This window comes from Ictidomys tridecemlineatus, chromosome 4, assembly GCF_052094955.1.
Source record: "Ictidomys tridecemlineatus isolate mIctTri1 chromosome 4, mIctTri1.hap1, whole genome shotgun sequence".
Classification (NCBI taxonomy): domain Eukaryota; kingdom Metazoa; phylum Chordata; class Mammalia; order Rodentia; family Sciuridae; genus Ictidomys; species Ictidomys tridecemlineatus.
In genome coordinates, this window is record NC_135480.1 from 10,770,782 (window position 1) to 10,786,889 (window position 16,108).

At 50.7% G+C, this 16,108-nt stretch overlaps 1 protein-coding gene across 11 annotated transcripts in view; it reads right to left on the reverse strand.

Moving 5' to 3' along the window:
• The window catches only part of Incenp (inner centromere protein), a 29,086-nt gene extending 13,835 nt beyond the window's left edge, over window positions 1–15,251 (reverse strand). For 3 of the 11 annotated variants that reach the window (XM_078045860.1, XM_078045863.1, XM_078045856.1), the window contains exons 1-10: window positions 15,083–15,244; window positions 11,998–12,148; window positions 11,445–11,558; window positions 9,802–10,607; window positions 3,637–3,688; window positions 2,293–2,350; window positions 2,054–2,177; window positions 999–1,050; window positions 253–367; window positions 46–180 (exon numbers count right to left, since the gene is read on the reverse strand). In XM_078045860.1, coding sequence (XP_077901986.1) covers window positions 46–180; window positions 253–367; window positions 999–1,050; window positions 2,054–2,177; window positions 2,293–2,350; window positions 3,637–3,688; window positions 9,802–10,607; window positions 11,445–11,558; window positions 11,998–12,137 — 1,596 coding nt within the window. In that variant the 5' untranslated portion in view covers window positions 12,138–12,148; window positions 15,083–15,244. Of the gene's footprint in view, window positions 1–45; window positions 181–252; window positions 368–998; window positions 1,051–2,053; window positions 2,178–2,292; window positions 2,351–3,636; window positions 3,689–9,801; window positions 10,611–11,444; window positions 11,559–11,997; window positions 12,149–14,550; window positions 14,862–15,082 lie in introns of those variants that run through there. The other 8 variants (XR_013437463.1, XM_078045862.1, XM_078045859.1 and 5 more) reach the window with 6 other exon arrangements.
• Window positions 15,252–16,108: the final 857 nt, after the last annotated feature.

Sequence of the window (16,108 nt, forward strand, 5' to 3'; positions counted from 1 at the left end):
GCCCCAGCTTGAGTAAAGCTGGACCAGAGAACGGGGCTCCCTCACCTTGGGGTCCACACGCAGGGGAGTATTGCGCTTGATGAAAGACTTCATGACACTGCTGCGGGATCCCGAGGTTGGGGTCATGAGCATCTGGTTCCTCTGCACTGTGTGCAGAAAGGTCCGGAGGGGCCGTACCACCTGCCAGTGAGGAAAGAGATTAGGACAGGGCAAACAGGACAGGGAACAGCACAGAGTTGGGAGCCTACTCACCTTGCTGGCTGGGCAGGGTGGGGAAGGAGTCTTACACCTGGGGGGCTGCAGCTCCTCATCCCCCAGATGATGCTCGTCCAGCTCGCTCATCGCCTGCTTATAGCTGCGTTTCCTCCTACCCAGGCACATTGGCAACGTCACAGGGCAGACCCATGCACCCTCCCCACACTCCGCCACACCCCATAAAAAAACATAAAGTCAGCCCTAGCCAGGCACGGTAGCTCACGCCTATAATCCCAGCAGCTGGGAGGCTGAGACAGGAGGATCATGAGTTCAAAGCCAGCCTCAGCAAAGGCTGGTGAGGTGCTAAGCAACTCAATGAGACCCTGTCTCTTAATAAAATACAAAATAGTGCTGGGGATGTGGCTCAGTGGTCAAGTGCCCTGAGTTCAATTCCTAGTACCAAAAAAATAAGTCAGGATTCTGGACTGGAAGGGACTATTGAGTTGGGGTCTCCCTGGCCAGCCCTCTGACTCATGCAGAGAAAGGAAGGTGACCAGTCCAGGGTCACATTGCCAAAAATACTCAGAGGGACAGGGTTTATGACTAGATCACCCCATTCCCAGGCCAGTGCTGGCACCATAGCATTGAACAGCCTCCTTCAATAAGTCAGAACACAGGCCATGAACCCCAACAAGAAAGGAGCCCCTCAACAACATCCCCCTCCTCATGCAAAGCCTTCCAGTTCATGCCCCTGTGGACCCCTTGAAAGAAAATCACCCACATGCCCCTTCCCAGGTGCAAACCTGACACTCCGGGGTGGCTCTCTGTGTCTATCTGCTTCATCAGTCTTGGCCTCTGTGAAGAGAGCAATTTCAACAGGGCTGCAGGACAATGTTGGTGGGCTGGGCATGGAGGGACTGGGAGAGGTGGCTCCCAGCTGGAGCTATAGGAGGGGCAAGGCTCTTCCTGGCAGCCCCCAGGGTGGCCCGTGACAGAAGTGTAAGCCTTAGCAATGTAGTCACTGGCTCTAAGGAATTTATGTTCATCCAGAGCCTGACACACTATCCCCAGGCCAGAACCCTCAGCCCCAGTGCCTGGTATCGGTGGCAAGAATGGCAGGACAGTCCCACTAGAGCTACAGCCCCTGAAGCTCCATGCACAGTTGCTAAACTGTCAATGGGCCTTGAGCCAGTGACACCATGGCAGAAGGACAGGCTCCTGTACAGAGTCACCATGTGGAATGCAGGCTCGGGATTTGCTTCACACTAGGAGAAAGTGCCCCTTACTCCAAAGGGAACTTGCAGCCACCCTGGGGGCTGTAGGGCTGGCACAACCATTGTCACGGACCCTGTCATAAAGAGAAGGAAGCCAAAAAATCTTACAGCTACAGTATTCTCCCCACCAGAGGAGAAGCACTCTTCCCAGGAGATGTAACCCCAACCCCAGGATCCCCCGAGGAGCCCAGAAAGCCAGGGAGGGCTGCTGGCCAGCTCCCAGAGCCACGGTTCTCCAGCCCTCTGTCCACAGGGAAGGACCTACGAAGGTCAACAGTGAGCCAGATACAGAGACAAAGCAGGCGGCCAGGCTCTCCCCTCTTCCCCTTGGAGTAGAGTTCAAAGCCTGAACCAGGCACCTCACATTCATACCCCGATTCAGGCCCTTCCCCCTGCTTCCTGCCCCAGCCAGCCAAGGCCACTCGTGCAGCACCCAGCAACAGCGCCAGCCAGAAGATCTATGCTATCTTCAGGTTTCATTTACTCCAGAAAACGGGGTTCCTCGTCCCAAGACAGGCCAGGCTGAGACCAGCACGGCCTCCTGTGGCTCTGGTACCCGCATGCAACAGGTCAGGAAGACTCACCTTGTTGCCCTTCAGAGGAAGAGGGTGCTTCCTGGTCACCAGCTGCAGGCTTCAATGTGGACGTACTAGGGGCAACCTTGGTGGCACCATGGAGCCTCGAGTTACTCCCATCGTTCTTGGAGGCCTGTGAGAAGAAGCAAGCTTAAGGGGCCCTGCCTGGAACTGAAGGCCTGGGATGACTGTGATGTGGAGCACAGCCCCGGGGGCCCTCAGGCCCTCCCCCCGGCTGCCCGCCTCACCTCTGGCTTGTCTGCCTCCACAGGCTCATCCTTGTCACTGGATTCCTTGTGCTCAGGGCTGAAAGCAGAAGGGGATACTACAGAGACACCCCGGCAAGTCTAGGCCCTCCCCCTGTCTCTGGGGTAGTCGGTGTCAGAGGACCTGACCTGGGCACACACCGACAGCCCAAGGCATGATGGGAGGATGACAGCCATGACCAGCAGCTTCCTGGGCAGAGGATGTCAGCTTTGAACCTGGTTTCATCTCGCCCCCATCATGGCTTTGATTGGGAGGGCAGCTTGCTATCCTTTGGTTCTTCTTTTTTTTTTTTTTTTAGTTGTCAATGGACCTTTATTTTATTTATTGATAAGCAGTGCTGAGAATCGAACCTAGTGCTCACACATGCTAGGCAAGTGCTCACCCCTGAGCACAGCCTCAGCCCCAACCCTATCATTTGGTTCTTAAAGGTCTGGTCCCCAAAGATCCCTGTTAAAGGGCTGGTCCCCAGAGTAACACTACTGGGAGGTGATGGGCATTTTAAGAAGTGGGGACTAGTGGAGGTCTTAGGGTCAATGGGATGTGGTCTGGATGGGGATAGTGAGGCGCCACCGGCTCCTTCCCTTCTCTTCCTGGCCCGGAGGTAAATGGCTTTGCACCCCTAGGCTCTCCTTTGTGATGCATGCTGCTGCCAGAAGCCCAAAGCAACAGGTCAGTTGGTCATGGACTGAGACCACTAAAACTGGGAGCTTTTTCTCTTATTAATTGGTTACTCAGGTGTCTGTATTGGAAAGTTAACACAGAGCCCACTCCCAGCTCACTGCAATCTCCTGGACCCAGATGAGCCCTGTCTCTGGGTCCAGGGGCTGGTCAGGCCAGCAGGTATGCCCAACCCAAGCGGTGGCCCTCTGCTCCAAAGCCAGAAGGGAGGGGGCTGGCTTTAGTGATGGCAGAACGTGGCCTCCAGGAAGAGGAGTCAGTGTCATGGCCCCAGGCAGTGTGACCCTGGAATGGGGAGCACTCCAAATCCTCCAGGCTACCCTCCTACCTCACCTGCCCCAATCTGAAGGTGTTCTTCGAGGCTGGTCTGCCTCATCTACAACCTATGGAGCCCACCCTCCCGCCAGAGCAGGCCAAGCAGAGCTGACAAGTACTACATAGAGACTGGCACCCTGCTGCTCACTGGCTGGTTAAATGGGCTGGGGAGAAGGGCAGGGCTGCCAGCAATGCCATGGATGGTCCAGCCCGGGGAGGGAGGGCTCAGCAGCAGGAAATGCTTCCATCCTTGGTGCTCACCTCAACTCCCTGGTCCCCAGAGTGCCCTGCCCACACCTGGGAGCGTCCCTTAGCCCTGGAACTGAACTCACCTGACTTTTTGGGGCACCTCAACATTCAGGAGCCTCTCCAGGTAACTGTGACCTGATGGGAAAACAAAGGAACAAAAGGTGTCTTCAGAAACTGGCCATGTACCACACCAAGAGGCTCACAGAATCAGCTCTAGCAAGGGCTTAGCCATCGCTCCCTTCAGGAGACACAGGCCCACCATGTCCTGGGCCCTTAGCCTGACTTCCTCAATGGACCTACAGACTTTATGCCTTTTGCTACTGCCTAACATGGCCACCGGAGGCCTCAACTCAGCTCCTTCACTAGGCATAGCTCTGGGTCCTCAACTCCCAGCACAGGTGCTACACAAGGAGCTTATTCATTCAACAAACATTCATTGAGTGCCTGGTATGTACTGGGCCCTAGTCAGGCCCAGGGAGCCAACAGTGAGCAAAACCAACAGAGTCTTCACAACCAACAAATAATCCCATAAAGGACATTATGGTGCAATGACAAAAGAGAGCAAAGGTTTTTAAAAGCCTAAAGAGGGGAATCTGAACTGGTCTGGAGGATTCAATGTGTAGAACAAAGAAAAGGAAGAAATGGGAGGGAGAAGGAAGCCCAGGCCAGTGGCACTCAAACAGTAATCTCCAAAACCTGGATATCCCCAGACCTTTTCCGAGGTTCCACGAGGTCGTAACCATTTCACCCTAATATTAAATAATTACTTTCCATTTTCACTAGGTTGACATTTGCCCTGAAAACACAAAAGGGGTGGGGTGGGAGAAGGGGACTACGGAAGCTTAGCACCAATCAGGACCACAGCAGAAAGCATCATCTTATCTCATATAAACAGTCTAACACTGTCCTGTCTGCTATGTGGGTGCTAACACACAATAAGGGGTAGGGGCGAAGATAGAAGTTCATTGGATTAGACAAAGGGGAACAAGGGAAGGGAGGGAGGATGAGAATAGAAAAGACAGTAGAATAAATTGGGCATAACTTTCCTATGTTCTTATCTGAATACATGACCAATGTAACTCCACATCATGCCCAACCACAAGATTCGAATCCTAATTAGCATAGTTACCCCATATATGTATGACAAAATATACTCTATTGTCATGTATATTTAAAAAGAGCAAATTTTTTAAAATGTCCTCAGTGAAGAAGCATTAATTTTATTAAATCTAAACTGAAGTGCATGTCTTTTTAATATTGTGCTCAACACAGTGGTTAAGTATGTAAAATGTGCATCTACTACAAAACCAGGTCTCCATGAAAAGTGCCTGTGTTTGAATTGCCAGCTGAACTAGCAATTTTTCTTCAACTTTTTTAGTTGAAAGAATAATTAGCAATCTTCAGCTATCCAATGTTGGATATCTGGACAATATCCTAAAAATAAATGAAGTGAATCCATCCCTTAAAATATAACAACTAATGCATTTGTTGACAATAAAAAAAAGAGCTCTCCCCACAAAAAGTAGAATTTTGAAAAACATGTGTCCACCACCAGAAGCACTGCAGTTTCCTGAGACCTAAAGACTTTTCTGATGAGATCAGAAAACAAACATGCTTATTTGATATTACAAAAAGAAGTCTGTGGATGTTTTTGAAGATGTATAATTCAAAGAAACACATCTTCCAAATGACCAATGCATAAGGTTATAAAACCACTTTGATTCAGTCAAAGCGCAAGACAGGTCATGAGGAATCAACAACATGATTTCATTACAAGGAGCCTTCATGAAACTGTCACTTATTACACTGGGTATAATAACAAAGGACATGCACAATTATATAGAAAAGCCAGGTAAAAGCCCTCCCTCTTCCCATGATTACACGTGTGTAAGGCCAAATTTCTCAGATACATCAACCCAAACAGCAAAATGCAGCAGATAAGATGCAGAATCTGGCTGTCTTCAGCTAAGCCACACATTTAAGAGATCTGAGAGGGCTGGGGATGTGGCTCAAGCGGTAACGCGCTCGCCTGGCGTGCGTGCGGCCCGGGTTCGATCCTCAGCATCACATACCAACAAAGATGTTGTGTCCGCCGAGAACTAAACAATAAATGTTAAAAATTCTCTCTCTCTCTCCCTCTCTCTCTCTCTCTCTCCCCCCCTCACTCTCTCTTAAAAAAAAAAAAAAAAAAAAAAAAGAGATCTGAGAAGTGTGGAATAAGGTCAGTCAGTTTTGGAAAAGTCGATACAGCAAAAATCCTATGTTAAAAGGTAAAAGGCTTGACACTTTAGTTTTTTAATATTAAGATATTAAATATTTTAAATTATTTAATATTAAAATATTATTAATAGATAACAACTATTAAGTAATTTCTGTTTTCTATAAAATATTAACTATTTTAAATACTTTTAAATTCCTTACTTTTAATTTTTAATATAGTAACTAGCTTATAATCAAAAGCTTTTTGCGGTCCTCACTGATTTTTAAACTGGAAGCAGGTGCTGAAACCAAACCTTGAGAGCCACCAGTCTAGGGAGAAGGAGAAGCACCTCCCGGAGCCAGAGACAGAACAGCCTTCTGGGGGCGTGGAAGGCAGACCTGCTCAGCTGGCTCATCCTGAGCCATGGGAGCGTGACCAGAGCTAAGGCGGAGAGGCAGCTAGGGTCTACCGGCAGACAGGCAAGGGGATGGAACAACAGAGTGGCAAGGCACCGAGGAGGAAGCAAGAAGCAGGATGGGGGAACCTCTCTTTCTGGGGTCTGGCAGCCAGTGGGAGGAGCAGCTTCAGAGTCAGAATGGCAGTTATGGGTGATGACTATTCACAGGAGAGGGCTCTGTTCCTGGCTTCCATTCCAGCGTCAGAGCAGGTCTGGTGGCAGGGAGGTGGCCTAAGGCCAGGCATAAGGACTAAAGGACTATTCCCCAGTGCAGAGGTGGCCAGGAAGCCACAACAGAATCTGACCTACATAGCAGAACCTTCTAGAAACCCTACAGTGGCAGCCCCTGACCCTTGCCTATCCACTTGAGAGCCAACCTGCCTGTCCACTGCTGCTAGACAGCCCCTCCTCAGTATTTGTGCACCAGGCCAGGAGGGCCAAGGCTTCATGTCCCTGGTCAGCAGCTCCTCACCAGTGCTTCACGCAGGCCTCCAGATGTCCCCTGTGTCTACCCTTTCCTGCTAGTCACCTTTTCCTGTCTCATTTCCTCTCTACTCTCCTGCTGCAGGTACTTCCTTCATTTCTAAAAAGAATGAGTTGCATGTAAATCCCTGCGGCAAAGGCTGCTTTAGGGGACAACCCCAACCAAGATGCCATCTGAGTTGCCCATCCAGCCACACCCAAGTCTGGAGTCAGAAAGACACCCACAAAGTCTCCACATCCCCTCTTCACCACCCCATAGCTGTGTACCCTGGTCACACCTACACGGAGCTTCAGGGACACTGCCCTTGCTGTGTTTGGCTTGTTTAAGTGAGATCTACTAAGCATGTGCCATACCCAAGCACTAGACAGGTTTTCCACCCACATTCAAGGCAGGTACTATCACCATTTCACAGATGCAGAAACTGAGGTTGAGAGAAGGGGTATACCCAAGGTCACCCAGAGTCTCTATGACTCCAGATCCTGGACCCTACCTCCTCCTCTCCCTCTTCCTTCCATCTTAAGAAGGAATATGAGCATTAGGCTTGGAGTCAGACAGACTTGGTCACGTGCCAGTCCACTCAGAAGACCACCTGGGAGCAGAGAAGGAAGAGCAACCAGAAGGGCTTGGAACTACAGATCTGATCTCAAAGCATGAGAGGAGCTCCAGAGATCCTCTCTCTTCCTATAGCCCCCGCCTCACCTGCCCCTGCTGGACCTCTCAGGATCAGATTCAGGCCTGGGGAAACCTCCAAGGCAGATATGAGCCACCTAGGTACGTCTGAGAATCTAAAAGGGACAGTGCACCAGACTCCTGTCTCATGCCATGCTTCACAAGACCCAAATTACACCACCACACGACCAAGGGCAGTACCCGGAGAAACCTGCCAAGGTGAGGTATCTGCACCTGCCTGAGGGGCCCTGCCCTGGGGCTTTCAACAGGCCTCAGCAAGCACTTGCCTTCCTGGACAGAATAAAACTAGTAGGGCTCCTAAAAAACAAATGCCAAATGTCTTCTTTGATATAAAGAGAGCAACTAAGAACAGAACAGGAAGGAAGGGCATGAGGAAAAGACTAACAGTAAACAAAGATGAATGGGGGGAGAGAAAGGGAGAGAGAAGGGAAAGCATATGGAAATGGTAGGAGACCTTCAATGATACACAAAATTATAAGAGGTTATGACGGGCAAAGGGGAGGGAAAAAAAAGGAGAGAATTGAACAACAGCAGAGGAGGTAGAGAGGGAAGATGGGAGGGGAGGGGAGGGGAGGGGGGATAGTAGGGGATAGGAAAGGTAGCAGAATACAACAGTCACTAATATGCCATTATGTAAAAATGTGAGTATGTAACAGATGTGATTCTGCAATCTGTATTTGGGGTAAAAATGGGAGTTCAAAACCCAATTGAGTCAAATGTATGAAAGATGATATATCATGAGCTCTGTAATGTTTTGATCAATAAAAAAAAAAAAAACTAGTAGGACTCAAGCCCCAGCTTCCCAATTAATAGACACCATGACCTCCAAAGCCTGTCTCCTCCTCTGTTGAAGAAAGGAAATCCTAATAAGCAAACAGTGCTGTTCACAGACCAAAGGAGATAACCTTTTCTTTTGCAAATTTTATAAGTTCCAGGCAAATGCCAGTTACTTTGTACCACCCACTAATATAAAACATGGCCCATCCTCTCTATCAACCTCACTGTCCAGACCAACCTCTAGTCTGCCCTGCAGCAGCCTCCAGCTCCCTGACTCCCTCCCTCCTTCCTCTTGGCCTTTTTTTTCCCCATAATGCTGGGGATTGAACCCAGGGACTCACACATGCTACCTAAGCATTGTACCAGTGAGCTACCTCATCAGTCCTTTTCATTTTTTATTTTGAAAAAAAGGACTTGGTAAGTTACCCAGGATGGCTTCTGTCTCAGTCTTATAAGAATCTGCGATTTCAGGCATGTGCCACTGTGCCCAGCCCTCTTGGCCATTTTTCACAAGGTGCTAGGAATCTTCTAACAACTATCATGGGCTACTTCCTCTGCTCCAGTGGGGCTATGCCCAAGCTCCTCAGATGGCACATGAGCCCAGACACCCTATCACTTATTGCTCTGACCCTCAAGGTCTTTGTTCAAACTGTTCCCTTTAGGGATGCCTATCCCCACATTTTTCCCATCTAGCCAAAGCCCAGCCATCCTTCAAAACCCTCCCAACTCAGACCCGCCCCCATCATGCAGCCCTGACTCACAGAGATGCCTACCTCCCTTCTGTGGCTCATAACACTTAGGGTACTGGTCCCCTTCACTGAGATCTGATGATAATAAAAGCAGCTAATGCCATGGAGTCCTTCCTGTGCCAGGCATGATTCTAAACACCCTAGGTGCAATAATGAAGAAAAGCTCATGATGCCCCTGTAAGGTGATGCTATTACCCCAGGTCACAGATGAAGAAACCAGGCCCCCAAAGACATTTACATACCTACTCAAGGCTGTAGGGTAGGTAAATGACCCAGCTGTCACCCAAACCCAGAACTCTAGCTCCAGAGTCAACCTGGTCCTCCTACTCCTCTCAGCAGATACTTAGTCATCTGCTCCAGAATGAGCCTGGGGCAGTGAGAATCCACATTCCAAACTAAACAAGATTTCACCAATAGGAGGTGGCATTCCAGCATGCTGCATCTAAGTCAGTCTCTGCAGGACAGGGAAGGGGAGGAACACACTGGCTCTGAGAAGACCCTCCTCAAAGGTTCCAACTTCAACGTGGCCATGAAACACAGGGACTCTGGAGCCAACCTCTCTATGCTTCAGTTTCCTCATCAATAAAATAATGGTTGGATTAGACCTTTATCATCCAACATGGCAGCCACTAGCTATGTGTAGCCATTTCAATCTAAATCAAATAAAAATGTAATAAAATTTAAACTTAGCTCCTCAACCAGTCTAGCCATATGTTGAGTGATCAACAGCCAGATGTGGCTAACTGGCAGCTACCATGCAGAACAGCACAGATACAGAACAGTCACAGCATCACAGAAAGTTGTTCAGAAAGTTCTCTGCTAGGTGGTCCCTCAGAAACACTCAGCTGAATCAGGGACCAGGGACCAGTTCACACCACCCCCCACACTCACAGATGATGCGGGCAGAGGCAGCTGGCTCCTTGGCAGCCTTCTTGATCTTTTTGCTTGATCTGCGGCTGGTGCCTTCCTGTCTGGACACCAGGGAATACTTTTGGGTGAGTAAGACTTGGGCATCCGGGGAGGACAGGGCAATCAGGCTGCGACGCACTGACTGAGGGACTGCACGGGAGCCCGTGGGGGTGGAGAAGTTCTCTGGCAGGATGGGGGCCAGCACCCGCTCCTTCCATGGAGAGTCTGGAGAGCTGTGTGAGTCCCACAGACCTGGGGAAGCCTGCGCAATCTTGAGCTTGGACACAGACCGTCCAGTCCCAACCCCTCGACTCTTGGTGTCCTGGGGCGTAGCCATCAAAGAGCTCACTGTGACAGACTCCAGTCTTCCGGCCTCTAACTTCTTAGGTGTTGATTCAACATCCGATGTCGGGATGCCCTGGGAAGCCGAAGGTGCAGCTGGAGTGGGAGCTGGGGATGGAACCTGTGACAGAGCTGAGGCAGCCATGCACTGAGTGAGGCACTGTTCAGCACTCCGGCGCTCGGTAAGGCCTATCACCACCATGGGTTTCTCGGTCAGCATGCTGGGAAGCTCGGGGATAGGTGAAGATTCAGCCGATGCTGTGGAGGAGGCTACAGCAGCGGCTGCGGCTGCAGCGGCTGCGGCTGCGGCGGCTGCAGCTCGGGTCACCCGCTGTAGCACAGGAGAGCCATTCTTCCCCATCACTGTAGCCAGCTTCTCCACCTTATCCTTGCTACAGATGTGCCGAGAACTCAGCTGGCTGCTCCGAGTCTTTCTGCGGGATAATCTGCTGGGGACAGAAAAGCAGGGACTGAGATAGCTCAACAGGGCAATGGGCACCCCTCAAAAAGCTCAAGCTAGTACAGACCAATCTCTCCAGAAGCCACCAGCTCAGCTGGAGTGAAAATCAGAGGATTGGAGGCAAAAGATTGGGGTGTCAGGGCATGCTCTGCCACCTCTAGCCATGAGACCCTGGCTGCTCAGTCTCTCTAACTATAAGCTAGATGCAATGTCCAGTCCTCACAGAACTGCTGGGAAGATTAAATTACTATAAACTTCTCTCTGACTGAGGTCACACTGTCTAGCACCCTGCTATGAACTTCACACATGATCTCAAGCTGCAAGATGGCCCCGGGGAAGGCAGCACCATCATACCCACTTTGGGGGATGAGGAAACAGGATCAGAGAAACCCAGAGACGTACGTACAGCTAATAAGGCACAGCACTGGTGTTTACATCCAGACTGCCTGACTCTAAGACCCAGTGACTTCACTCCAATACTTTGCAGTCACCATTTCTGTGAGGACTTATAACATGCCCAGCAACAAGAGGGCTGGACCAGTCATCTGGTCCATACCTCTGGTCACTCTAACCCAATACAGACTGGTTCTCCCAAACTAGGAATCCTTCCCCTCCCCCACCCCTAACATATACACAGGCATCTGCACTCACACACTCTCTGAATTTCTTGGTCTTGGTTATTGCTTCACTGCCTAGTTAACGCTTGGTTAATGCTTCACCCACCAGCACTGCTGCAGGTAGCTGCCCCTCCAACACCTTCCCAGAGGGCACCGAGCCTCAGCAGAGACCACCTACCCAGCACACTTGGCCCTGGCACTCCTACCTCTTCCTGATTGGGTCTCTGTTTTCATCCTGAACACAAGAAACCTGTCTCTTCTTCCGTCGGTTCTTCTGAGAAGGAGTTTTGGGCATCAGCTCTGGTTCTTTGCTGAATTCTCTGTTTGGTACAAGGACAATGACACTTGAGACTTCCTAGCAGAAGCCAGGTCCTCCTTTCATTGATCTGCCCTCCTCCCATTTCCCAGCAGTGACAGGTAAAGCTGGGGTTGCCAGCACCAAGAAAGCTCTCCAAGGCCCTGTGTGAATCACCTGCCAGGCACTCAGAGCTTCCTCCGGGACACATGACAGGGAAGCAAGTTCCCAGGTGAGTCCTCCCAGCCCCTCACCTTGAGAGGCCCCACCAAGTACAGTGAGCCAGGCAAAGACAACCTCTCCCTCTCCTGCCCATTACACTGGGTCAGGCCCCAGCACACTGGGCCCTCGGGAAAGAGCTGTCTGCTTAGCTGTCAGGTAGGAAGTGAACCTGCTATGTGTCCAAAGCCAGAGCATCCCAAGCAGCCCCTGGTGCCCACACCGCACAGCACCCCTGCTTTCACCTTATGAACATGCGCTCCGCCTCCTCCTCGATCTCCTTGAGCCACACCAAGTCCTTATTGTCCATGTTGCAGACAAAGTCTATGAGCTTCTGGTCACATAGCTCCAGCAGGTGAATGGGTCCTGGGGCAGTGGTCCCCATGGTGGCTCTTTCTGGTGAAGGCACGGACAAGAGACAGAAAGGTTCAGAGTTAGAGACCAGTACTTTGTTCAGCAGAAAAGAGTTGCCAGGCCACAAACCCCACCCCTAAATCACCATAAGACACCCAGTGCCCAAAGCAGGGCCCCTCTCCAGATGCAGAATTCCAAACACAAGTCCAGTGGTTTCATTTGTACATAAAGAAGGACCCTTGCCCTCAAGCAGTCCAAGCACCTCCCTGTCCTAAAATATACACTCAGGGAAAGGCTGTCCCAGTAAGTCCATACTTCCCATCCAATTCTATTACGAATGTTACAAATCACCTTTTTCAGGCTTAAGATGACAGGCACTGCCACCTGCCTTCTTGGATCAGGAAGAAAGCAGGCACCCCAGCACCCCTCTCCCTGCCCAACCACAGTCCTGCTCTTACTCTCCTGCCACCTTTCATCCTAGCACTTGTGGGTGAGTTATGTAAGGGCTTAGGACACAGCCACCCTGGGCTGCACATGAGCTGACCCCGGGCTCTAGGCCATCAGACATCAAATGCAACTGCCTCTTAAGAAGTTGGTAAGAAAGTAGGGGTCCAAGGGTATGGTCTCCGAAGGATCCCACAACCTTCTCCCTAGAGCTGAAATGCCCAATAAATGGATAAAGGAACATGAGAGGTAAAGACAAGGAATCCCTTGCTTTTGAGAAAACTTGTCTCCAAATATTAGGAAAGGGAAAACACAAATGAGGTGGGCTTTTTTCCTTACTTTCTTAAAAAACTAGAAGCTTAGATATCTTCCTTATAACTTGGTAAGAGAATCATCACAGAAGTCCCAAGCTAAGATGAAGTATTCTATTACAGTCAATCGAGGAGTTCAATAAATACCCCAACTGTTAAGTGAATGAAAGAACAAAAGTGTGGTGATGGCCATAAGCCATAATAACAGACTGCACACCTCATGTCATGAGTGACACCCTGATTTTACCTTCAAAACCAAGAAGAGCCATGCACAGCTCAACCTACCACTTAGGATGGAAGGTCTGGGAGTAAGGCCAGATTGCTGACCCCTTGATCCTTCTGGAGCTTAACACTAGCCTTTGTTCTTCAAAGGAGCTCTGCCCTCCATCTGGAACATTCTCACCCATTTTCTACCACTTGGATCTCAGATCCTCAGTGAGGACCTGACCATCAATCTCAAACAATCCCAGCCACAAACCCATCCATTGATTCAATCCCATGCACACCACTGGGTGTGTTTAACTGCCTGTCTCTGCTCCCAGAAGACAGGCCCTTGTCTGTCTCACTCATCACTGAAAGCCCAGAGCCCTGCACAGCACCTGGCATTTGTTGAATGAATTAATCCATCCATCCATCCATCAATCTCATAGGAACCCCTCTCCACCATCACAACAGACAGTGACACTAACTGAACAACTCAAGGTACAGGTTAGGGCAAGCCAGTACACATCCAAAGCTCCTGCTCCCAAATGCCAAGGGCAGCATTAACTGGGTAGGGCCAAACAGGCAGAAACACACAGGTTCTGGGCAAAGCCCTCATCTGCAGTCAGCTAGACATGGGCATCTCCTTTCCACTGCCAACCCTCTCCTACCCCCAGCACTTCTGCACCCAAGGCACAGCCCAGATTCTGGTCCAAGGCCAGCAAAGTGGTTTGTAGAGGAACTAAAGGGAGCAACAACTGGACAACTTTTTAAAGTATTTGTTTAAACTGACAAAGAGGATGAGTGATTCTTTTGCTAAGTTCAAATACCATTTGAACTTCTTAGGGTAGATGTGGTTTTAGCAGACTTTAAATTAACTATTTAAAAAAAACATCACCATTTGGGGCTGGGGATGTGGCTCAAGCGGTAGCGCGCTCGCCTGGCACGCGTGCGGACCGGGTTCGATCCTCAGCACCACATACAAACAAAGATGTTGTGTCCGCCAAAAACTAAAAAATAAATATTTTAAAACAAACAAACAAAAAAAAAAAACATCACCATAAGTTAGAACAGAGGGGACCCTGAGAGAAAAGGAAGGAGTGCCATCAGCCTCCTGGAAGAGCAGCAAAACCCCCATCTTCAGGTTAAGAACCTATGAACAGACCCTGAGCGCCCATTGAGGAGGGAGATTTTCTTCCTCTCCACAAACACTTTTTCCACACTGTACACCAGACGAGAGCCCCCCACCCCACGGCCCTCCTCTTTGGGGAATACAGGAGGTGGACACCTCTCCACCACACCTCCGTGCAGGTGTTACAAGGGCTGCCCCGATTACGGAGTGGTACTCCATGCCAGGACCAGGCAGAATCACTTTTGATTCTCACCCCAATCTCCAGGACACCCATGTGCAGCTAAGGTAACAGGAAAAAGAAGTCAAAGAAGCCCAGTCAGTAAGGGGCGGAGCCTGGGTTTAAACTGTGCTCTTACCCACTAGCTGGAGGCCTCCGGGACAGCGGCCTGGGAAAGCTGGGCGCCTAGTCTCGGCTCCAGGCACCCTCACCAGCAGCCCGCAGCTGAAGGGAACCGCGCTTGACAGCGAACGCGCTTGGGGGGTGACAGAATAAGCCGCAGCGTTGGCCTGTGCGAGTGGCCGGTTTAAAATGCTACTCAGCTGGGGCGCAGCATGCCCAGCTAGGGATTTAACAGAACCGAAACGTCCTCTGGCACCGTCCCTCCAGACGGCCCGGCCGCTTTGGGGCTTCCTGGGGGCCCAAGCCAATCAAAAGCCAAGTCCTTGGCACACAGCGCGGTGCTAGGCCCCCGGGTGGGGAGGGGACGGGGTTATTCTCTCGGACCCTAGGCGTTTAAGGGGGGTGGGAGGTGTGTGTGATCTCGCCACTTAGAAGAAGGGACCCCTAGGTTTCTACGTTGCAAAGGGCAGGGGTGAGGGGGTCACGAAGCGGGGGAACAAGTCGCTAACCTCCCCCCCCAACCCCGCCCGCTGCCCGCGCTCACTCACTTGACTGCACCGAGTCTCTAAAGGGTTGCTCCGATCCAAGTTCCGCGGTCTCCCTAAGTAAGCCCCCGCCTCCCAGATCCTCCCGGATCCCGGCCTCGTAGGCTCTCGGCTCCGGAGGAGCAACCGGGCGGCGCTGCGCGGGCGAAATCTACGATTTTCAAAACTGAAGCGTCAGCCAATCCGCGGCGAGTTTTTCCGGAAGGTTGAAAAACTCGAAGCCAATCAGATAATAGGAAGAATCAAACAGGTCACTCATTGGCTTTCCTGATTGTCAATCGGAAGGATTAAGAGGCGGGGAAAGGACGCTTTAACCCTCCTCAGCTTCCCGGAACCGCGGTGCGCAGCGTCTAGACTAAGTCGCCCGCTGTCCGGGCTTCGCGCGCCTTCCGGAACTACAAGCCCCAGAGTGCACTGCGAACGAAGGCGTCGCGCCGCGCGGGAGGGTTGGGGAAAGGGTTCCGCCTGGTCGCGGATGTATTCCCCAATCCTACAAATTCTCCTGTTCTGTCTCTACCGTTTTCCCTCACAAGGATTGATGGCTTGCCGATTTGGAGAAGTAAAAAGAAAACGCTTTGTGAATCGCGTCGGAGTTTATTTATACAGAGTCTTCCGTCATCTCTGGGGACGGTCACCTGGGTCACACCTGCATGTCCAAGTGTTTCTAGTAGTTCTCCACGTTTTGCCCCCACCCAGCACACACATTTGGCACTGTGTGAACACATTTGTTCTGGGAGGTAGCACAGCCACCCACCGACAGCAAACAATTATCTGACCCTATATATCAGTGTTTCTGCTGTTTGAGAAACTGCTTCAGGCACTTGTGTTGTGGAGGGAGGTTGCCATGGTCTGTAAAAGAAACCAGCTAAATCAGCTCAGCCTGGGTTTAATGTCCAGTACTGAAGAAAGAAGGGAGGAGGAGGGAAAAAGTAATTTTGGCCTGGTGCGGTGGCACACGCCTGTAATCCCAGCGGCTTGGGAGGCTGAGGCAGGAGGATCACAAGTTCAAAGCCAGCCTCAGCAAAATCA